This window comes from Streptopelia decaocto (assembly GCF_964273445.1).
Source record: "Streptopelia decaocto genome assembly, chromosome: 5".
Lineage (NCBI taxonomy): Eukaryota > Metazoa > Chordata > Aves > Columbiformes > Columbidae > Streptopelia > Streptopelia decaocto.
Genome location: NC_138659.1, coordinates 22,675,523 through 22,684,215, shown reverse-complemented (window position 1 = coordinate 22,684,215; position 8,693 = coordinate 22,675,523). Strand labels below are relative to the sequence as shown.

The 8,693-nt window shown below is 43.2% G+C and overlaps 1 protein-coding gene across 1 annotated transcript in view; it reads left to right on the top strand.

The window, feature by feature from the left end:
* The first annotated feature begins 225 nt into the window (after window positions 1–225).
* SNX7 (sorting nexin 7) overlaps window positions 226–8,693 on the top strand; it is a 32,004-nt gene continuing 23,536 nt past the window's right edge. Inside the window, exons 1-3 of the mRNA XM_082053317.1 lie at window positions 226–589; window positions 6,163–6,345; window positions 8,216–8,326. Coding sequence (XP_081909443.1) covers window positions 410–589; window positions 6,163–6,345; window positions 8,216–8,326 — 474 coding nt within the window. The 5' untranslated portion in view covers window positions 226–409. The remainder of the gene's footprint in view (window positions 590–6,162; window positions 6,346–8,215; window positions 8,327–8,693) is intronic.

Below are 8,693 nucleotides of genomic sequence, written 5' to 3'. Positions count from 1 at the left end.
CGGTTAACCCAGCCCGGCTGGCCGCGGCCGGCCCGCCCAGTCCCCCAGCAACCCTGGAAACAGCCAAAGCGGGGAGTTGCCGACACGTGAACGAGCCCGACGCCCCCACGAAAAGGGCTGTGGCCGTTGTGAGCAGCCGCCACCTCCTCCCCGCCAGCGGCCTCAGCCACCGTCCCGCCGCCGCCGAGGGGCCGGCCGGCAGCCAACGCCCGCCCGCAGCCACGTCCCGGCCCGCCGCCGCTTCCTCCCGGCCCCGCAGCGCGCCCCTCCCGCCGCCGCCGCTTCCACTCCTGCGCACTGGGCGCGCCCCCCGGGGCGGGCCGGGGCCGTGGGCGGGGGAGCGGCGGGCGGCCAATTGCGGTGCCCCGGGGAGCGGCTCCGGCGGCACCGCCCGCGCTCGTAGAGGAGGATGGAGGCAGAGGGCCGGGTACCGGGGCCGCCGCTCCCCCCGCCCTCCCCCGGCGGCAGGGGAGGGGCCGGGGCCGAGCCCCCCGCGGGTGCCCCCGGCGCGGCACGGGGGCCGCTACTCGCCGCCGCCGACGTGCTGGCGTTAGACGACGAGGAGGACGACCTGGAGGTGTTCAGCAAGGTACGGCAGCGCCCTCCGCGGGTCGGGCCGCTGCCCCGCTCGCCGGCACTTTGGCCCGCCGGGGGAGCCGGGGCGGCGCGGGAGGACGGGACGGCCCCGCCCCGGGCGGTGGCAGCGATCGCAGCCTCTGGCCGGCCCCTGCCCGGGCAGCCGCGCTCCCCGCGCCCGCACGGTGCCGCGCCGGTGCGGCTGTCGGCCGCTGCCCGAGCAGAAGCCGTCCGGGGCTCCGGGGTCCCCCGAGCGCTGCCCCAGGCAGCCCCGCGCCCCCCGGCCCTCCCAGCGGAGCCCCGGGCGGCTTCTCCTTGGGCATGAAAAGCGGGTTTTGTTACTTCAGAGGAGTTGTGCAAGTCAGAACTGCGCTTACCTTATATTTGCCAAATAATCTGGACTCACTGTAACCTCGTCACTTACATTTGTCATGTACTGTGCATGTATCTGTAAATAAACAGTCATATTTAGTAATTGCAGTTGTATTTAAATATAAATATTTCCAAGTTTCAGTTTGAGTTTTCTTTTAAAAGATGAAGGGAAGTCTAGCACTTTCACATAGGAGCTTTGAGAAGGTAACATCTGTATTTTGATGAAGGGAATGCAATGAGTGTAACTGACAAGGTCCACATTCCAAAAGCACACAGCCAGGTACAGGGACACCAGTCTTGCCAATACTGCTGATTTTAATTAAACCAATGAAGCATGGCATGGCTACCACATACATTGTTTCTCAGTTTGTACTGATTTGTTCAAGGTGAGACTTAACTCATGCCTTCTCAGTTATTAAAGAAGAGAACATGTCTGGATCTATATGCCTTATCAAGGCAGCATCTAAAATATAACATAAGGACATAGAGAGCTAAGGTGGAAAAAACCCCCATATATGGGGGCTAAGGCCCCATTCACCTTCTGCAACTTCTGAATTGCTGTGTGACAGGATGTGTGACACTACAGAGAAACAGAGATGTTTCCTGTCTGAAAATGTGACACCAAATGTATTTTCAGTAAGACTGGTTGTCATGAGAAAAAACACTAGAATAAGAGCTTCCTTCTTAGGAACTACGTATTTAAACTTTTGACTGTAGTAAAATGCTCGAAATTCATGGATTTTAAGGCCAGAAGGGACTATTTACATGATTTAATGGTCTGTAACATACAAGAGATCAGGCTAAATTTCACCAAGTTATCTCTGTTTTTCTGAAGCATAACTGGGGTCTAGCTAAATCATTTTTTAGGAAAACACCAGTCTTGACTTGGCATAAAGAGATGAATGATTCCCTGAACTCGCATGCAAAAGCAATGTTAAAATATAATTTTAGTTGTTTGTTTCTTACTTTGAATCCTTTTGTTTTTACTAGGTAAGCTCAGGCAGGTCTGCATGCAGGCATCTGCCTATCAATACAGCGTATCAACAGTTACGCTGCTTGCTTGACAAGAGCGATGCTCCTTGGGAATAAAAAAAAAAAGTGTAGTTGATACGAGTTACTGCTGCTATATGGCAACTACTTATCTTTAAATTTCTGCTACCTGCATTCATGCCAAATATTTCTTACTTATATTAAATCAACTACTATTGATAACTTATTCCTGCAAACAAGAAAATTTGTCATTATCTGAAAATACAGCATTCCTTCCACAGCTTGGACACCGGCATTTAGTGGCTACATATAGACCAGAAACTCACTGTCTGCTTTCAGATGCAATTTGAGGGCTGATCTTTTGAGCTGATCAAAATCTCTGAGGTTGATTTCGGATTACACCCCCTTTGTTCATGCACCATACATTGCAGGGAAACTCACAGGCTAAATGTAACTTCAGACTAAGTTTTTTAAAACCAATTTTTACATAATGTACTGTTCTAGGACCACCTTGTTTTAAATTGTACCTTAATGAGGTTTCTCACACCACAGTCTTTAAGGTGGTGGTATAGCATTTGCAGGCCAAGCAGGACAGCAGCAGGGCAAGGCTCAGCACCTGACATTGACTTCATCTCTCTCGGTTTAGTCAATGAAATGTACCAGCTACCAAAATGGTGAAAAATGAGATTCTTAAAAATTGTCAGCCTCAATACCCTAAGTTATTACTCAAGATGTAAACACAGGGCTTTTATTCTATGAAAATTCATAGACATTTAACGTGATAGTGTCATAAACCATTGAGCCACTATCCTGTGACACATCTTGAACATTACAGACGAGGATCTTCTTCAGCAACTCTGATAAAGCATTTCACGATGTGACATGCATTTCACTTTATCCTAGTTTCCGTTACCATGGAAAAAGGTCTGAGGTCTTTTTAGCAGAGACAACTTCTGCTGGTTGAGTTATGAGTCACACAAATAGAATATTTTCAACCTGCTTTCTTCTGTTAGTTTCAAAGTATAGAGTACCACACGTTTCGCAATACCCATTTGGTTAATTTTTCCCTTTCTTATTAACTGATACCTTGACCTAACATTGACAAAGCTGTCAGCACTTTGGTTAATACTTGAAATCTTTAGCAGGTCTTTCAAACTCTGTTTTACAGGATTTGTCTTCATTTAATAATTACAGAAAACTTAATGCTATTTCTGGAAGAGATGTATATGCCACTTCAGAATTGCATAGAGGCTAATTTTACTTCCAAAGTGAGTTGGTCAAGGATTTGAGACTAATTTATAAGTGATTTTTTTGGCCAAGGAACTACTCTGTCTTCCTAAATCTCTTTGCTTCTCTGAAGAACACTCCAACAACTAAGCTACTCTAAGACAAACTGTGCCACCACATCCTTTATCTGCAGACCTGCTTTGTATCCCTGGCCTCAGATGACTGCAAGCTCTGGATCCTCACTGGCAGGGTGGGATGGATGAGGCATGGAGGCAACCCTGAGTCAATGATCTGCTCTGGGGAGGAGTGGTGTTTAGGCAAACCCCTGGGCTTAATGTCTTCTACCAAGAGCTGCAGGCTCAGCTGTGTGCTCAGCCTGCTTTGAGGCTGCTCCTGCTGTGTGAGTCTTTTCCTTCCCTTATTTATTTTGGAGTCTTACTGACCAGTTGCAGCCAAATGTGCGAGTGAGACAGGGTAATTGCAAGTGTTAGAGGAAAGAGACCCAGAGCAAGGCCATATTATAGCCAGGAGCTCATTGATTTTCTCTTTGGTCTCCGGGCCAGTAAAGCACAGCACACACATCTCTGCCAATTGCTCTGTCAGGAGTGAAGGGGCTTAGAAGGGAGAAGGGCTGCTGCGGGTAGCTGGGGGAGCTGTGGAAAAGGACATCATGATTTGGGACAAGGCCCTGATGCTCTTTGCAAGTTATACAATCTAAGAACTAGAATTGTCTGTTTCTCCTGTGCCACAAAACCTCTGCCCTCACCTGTATTCACACAAAACATAGTTCCAACCACAAAGTTACAGCTGTAGAGAAAATAGAAAGTTATCCTTTTTTTTTTTTACCTTGTTTCTGTGATGATGGACTTATATCACATGAACCTCAAGAACTGCTGGAAGTAAACGTGAAGTATCATGAGGATAAAGAAAGAGAAACAGATGTTTGTTTAAAACTCAGATGCATTCATTCACATGCAGATGAACACTAGAGCTGTATTACAACAAAACTGAAGACCTGCTTATCCTATGCTTTTTTTATTGCCTGTGGTTTGCTTCACAAACCACATATTCCATATAAAAATATACTTTGTGAAACCTGCCTGTACAGAACAAATTTTAGTAGCAACCTAGAAGAAGGAATGAAACATTATGATATTAATGACCCATAGAAAATTAGAAATATGAAACACATTTGCCTTCATCCAATTTAGGCCTTGCAAAGTCATTATTCCTCAAGTTATATAGCCATTCAAGTCCCTTACATGCTCACATGCTTTTATTTTTTTCCATCCAGAAGTTTACTGTTGCTTCAGTGCTTTGAACCACATGGGCCACTCTGAACTATCAGACCTCCTTCATATGTAGAGCATGGCCAGCTAGTGCTAGCAGGCACTGGAAACAGCATCTCTATTTATCCTCCACCTCTCAGGACAGCACAGTCCTTCAGGAACAGACTGCTCCAGCATGGGTCCCCTACAGGGTCACAAGTCTTACCAGAAAAACCTGCTCCAGTGTGGGCTCCTCTCTCCACAGGTCCTGCCAGGAGCCTGCTCCAGTGTGAGCTTCCAACAGAGCCACAGCTTCCTTTGTGAATCTGCTTGTGCTGACATGGGGTCCTTTATAGGCTGCAGGTGGATGGATATCTGCTCCACCATTAACCTTCATGGGCTTCAGGTGGAGATCTGCTCTGCCATTAACGTCTACAGTCTGCAGGTGGATCTCTTCTTCACCATGGACCTCCATGGGCTGCAGGGGGACAGCTGGCCTCACCATGGGCTGCAGGAGAATCTCTGCTCCGGTGCCTGAAGCCCCTCCTGCCCTCCTCCTTCACTGACCTGCGTGTCTGCAGAGCTGCTCCGCACAGTCTCACCTCTCTCCAGCTGCAGTTGCTGGTGTTGCCTGTCTCTTTTTAACCCTTCCTAAATGTTATCCCAGAGGTGCTAGCACTGTCAGTGATGGGCGTGGCCTTGGCCATCAGCAGGTACATCTTAGAGCCACCTGGCATTGGCTCTGTCAGACATGGGGGAAGATTCTAGCAGATTCTCATAGAAGCCACCCCATAGCCTCCCCACTAACAAAACCTGGCCACGCAAACCCCATACGTTCTTTTATGGTGTTAGTGAAATTATTTTCCCAGTCACTGTACCCTTCTAGATTAGTAGATCTCATCCAGCCTTGCAGCTAAGAAAGAAAATGAGATTTCTTGCCTCTTTCCAATTTACACTCCATTTCTCAGCATTTGAGTGATCACCATTGAACATACTGAGCAGAGGCAGCTGCTACGGGGACACATTCTTAGAGAGCTGTGGTGGAAGTGGTTGATGCTATCAAATAGTGGTTTTCCACTTCAGCAAAAGAGTGGTTTGACTTTTTTTTTAGAAACTAAGCAGCAAATTCATACTGCATCCTTAATTACTGTTTTTCTTTTAAAAAATATTTATTTTTTGTCTCTGTAAATGTTTTCAATTTCAAATTTTACTTTAAAATATATGCAAACTGAAATATCCAATTCCAAAAAAATTTTGGTTCTGATTTTGTCTTGTTTTCTTTTTAAATAATATTTTTTAAAAATCCACCTTGTTCAGGTTATTTCAGATAACTAAAACTTCACAAGTCCTGAGTAACTGGCTTCTGACAATATTAGTAAAGCTGATAAGTATCCAACACATTTACTGGGTGTCAGGATTCATAACAAATTTTACCATTTATAGGCAAGTTCTCTTTCTAACTGTGCAGAACATTCTTCCCAAACAGCAGCATTTTGCTCTTTCATCAGTTTTAAAACAAATCTCATTTCTTACATCCTCAATGAAGGAAACACTGAAAAGGATAATAGATTTGCTATGTACTATGCAATTCTTTCATCTGCTCTATGTTTTATCTGTTTTATCAGATTATTTAAAAGTTTGCCATTTTAGCATCTGAGACATATGTGTTTGGATGTGTGTTTGTATACAAAGACGTTTTGATATAGATGTTCTCATGTCTTATCTGTAGGATACATCACTGACTGAGGTAAACTCATTCAGTCCTTCAGTGCCAATATCCCCCTCATCAATGATAAACCAGTATAAATTTGAGGATGAACCAGAATTAAGAGATCTCTTCATTACAGTCGATGATCCTGAAAGCCACATTACAGCCATTGAAACATTTATTACCTACAGAGTAGTCACAAAGGTAAGCAGCTAGTCACGGCTATAATAGCTTACATTGATAATAGCAGTAGCATTTTCACTCTTCTTGCATGCCATTCTCTGGGATATTACTACCTTTAAATTACACTCTGATTTTGCCATGCGTTATAGACCACTAAAGCTGTATGAAACTCTGTGGTAGATTCTGGAAAAAAAAAGAACAGTATAAGTCTACATACATAGGTACTTATGTTCCTTATGCTGAGAAAATAGCTAATTATTCTTCAACAGTAAAATCAGTTCTATGTGACAATAACATTTTCTGTGGTGATCTTCAGCTGGAATATGAAAAAGCGGAAGGACTGATTCTGTTTGAAGACACTATATTAGCCCAAGTATTTATGACTTTTGGATCACTTGCAGGCTACCAGTCTTCTGTCTAGCATAAGTGTCACCTGCTACAAAGTCTTTGAATTCCACTGTTTTCTAATTGCAACTTCCATGATCACATGGACATTTGTTTCCCATTTAGAGTTGCATATGATTTCTGGGGAAACTCCCACAGTCCTCCAATGAAAAAGTAATACTAGGAAACAGCTAAGTGTATTTTTAGCTGTCCTGAATGCAAATTATTTACTGGAAATAAGGAAGAAAGTCAGCCTCCTGAGACCAGCCAGCTCTTCTGGGATCACCAGCAAATATTCTGCAGGCTGCATTTTGAGAATTGCTCTGTTAACTTATTTTACTTCAAGTCCTTTTAAAAGATTCATTTAAAACCATATTTTCAAATGGGAATTATTCATCCTTAAATAAGAGGAGATATCAATTCGCCATAAAATATTTAAAGAGTAGGAGGAGAGCTATCTTCATTAGCTTTCTAGCAATAATTTTCACTTTATGCATGTTTTTGTAGACGAGAGAACATTTTTTTCTTCAGGCAAGTGTGGAAGGGCTTTAAGGTGGATTGCTTTTGCTTTTTTATCTATTCTATCCTTTCTTATCATATTTAATTTGAAGTGCTGGTTGGTGGTGATAAAGTAATAGTATTCCTCCCACATACCTTGAAAAATTTTTATTCAACCCTCAAAAATGTGTAGATTACAAGAGCATGTTCTGAGGCTTTTAGAATTTACTTGCATTGCATTATAAATCTCTGTGCAGCAATGAATGGTAAGCAGCACTCATCACTTTAATGCCTACAAAAAATGCTTATTACAGTGTTGCAAAATTGTCAGACCATGAGATTTATTTTATCACTGCTCTGTCTTCTAGAATCAAGCCACAAAGAGTCCATGTTTTCATTAAAGGTTTGTTGGCAAGTTCTAACGAAGGGCTATGAAACTGGAATTGATGAGGGAACGCAGAATCCATCAAGCAGTACAGGAAGTGTTATTGCTGTGATATGCTGAAGTTTTCATGTTTTGAATGTGGGGATTGTTGACCAGTGTCAGCAGGTCCCGAGGACATGTGTCAGCTAGTTGGGGTTTTTTTTCAGAATGCTAAAAAATGCACTTTCCTTACTCATAGTTTACTAATCGCTTTACAAGAAGTGCCCTAGAAGTAACGAACGTAACTGTGATTGCTAGAAGGAAAATGCCGCACTAAAAAATGATTGAAATCTTTTGGAAACATTGTGGTAGGCTAATTATTCTAAGCCACTCTAGTGTGCAGTTTAGTGCTTGCCTTTTTTTTTTATACAGTAGAACTTTGATTTCTTGCTAAAATGGGACATGTTTTGTCACTTCAAGTACTTTATCATTGCACTTTGTAAAACAGCAAGCGAATAAAACGGGCAAAATAGCATCATGTATGCATTCCTTTCAAGCACTCAGTTTTCTCCAAAATCTAAAACTTTTGCTCTTTTTTTTCTGGTATTCTAACCTGGGCCTGTTTTTTTTCCCTCTGGTTTTCAGACTTCTCGTGGTGAATTTGACTCTAGTGAATATGAAGTTCGAAGACGGTATCAGGATTTCCTTTGGTTGAAGAGCAAACTTGAAGAAGCACATCCGACACTGATTATTCCTGTTCGTTTGCTAAAACCTAAGTTATCTTTATTTGTTTGTACGATGGCTCCAGTTTTATACAGAGATGTTTGAGGTCTTTCTTCAGTTTCTGAAGTCTCACAAACTTTATACCGGCTTATTTTCATTAGCTTTATGTGATAATTAAAAATCCCGTAAAGATATTTCTTGTTTGTAATTGTGCCATTTGCAGTAATGTATGTCCTTCCTTCTTAGTTGTACGTGTATTCTTCAGCACTGTGTGCTACAAGAACCATGTTATAGCGCTGCTGAATGAGATAACTTTATAACAGTTAGGTTTTTACATGGTGGGTGTTACAAGGTATACCTATGATTTTTGTTAAGTAGAAGAACTATTATAATACCCTTA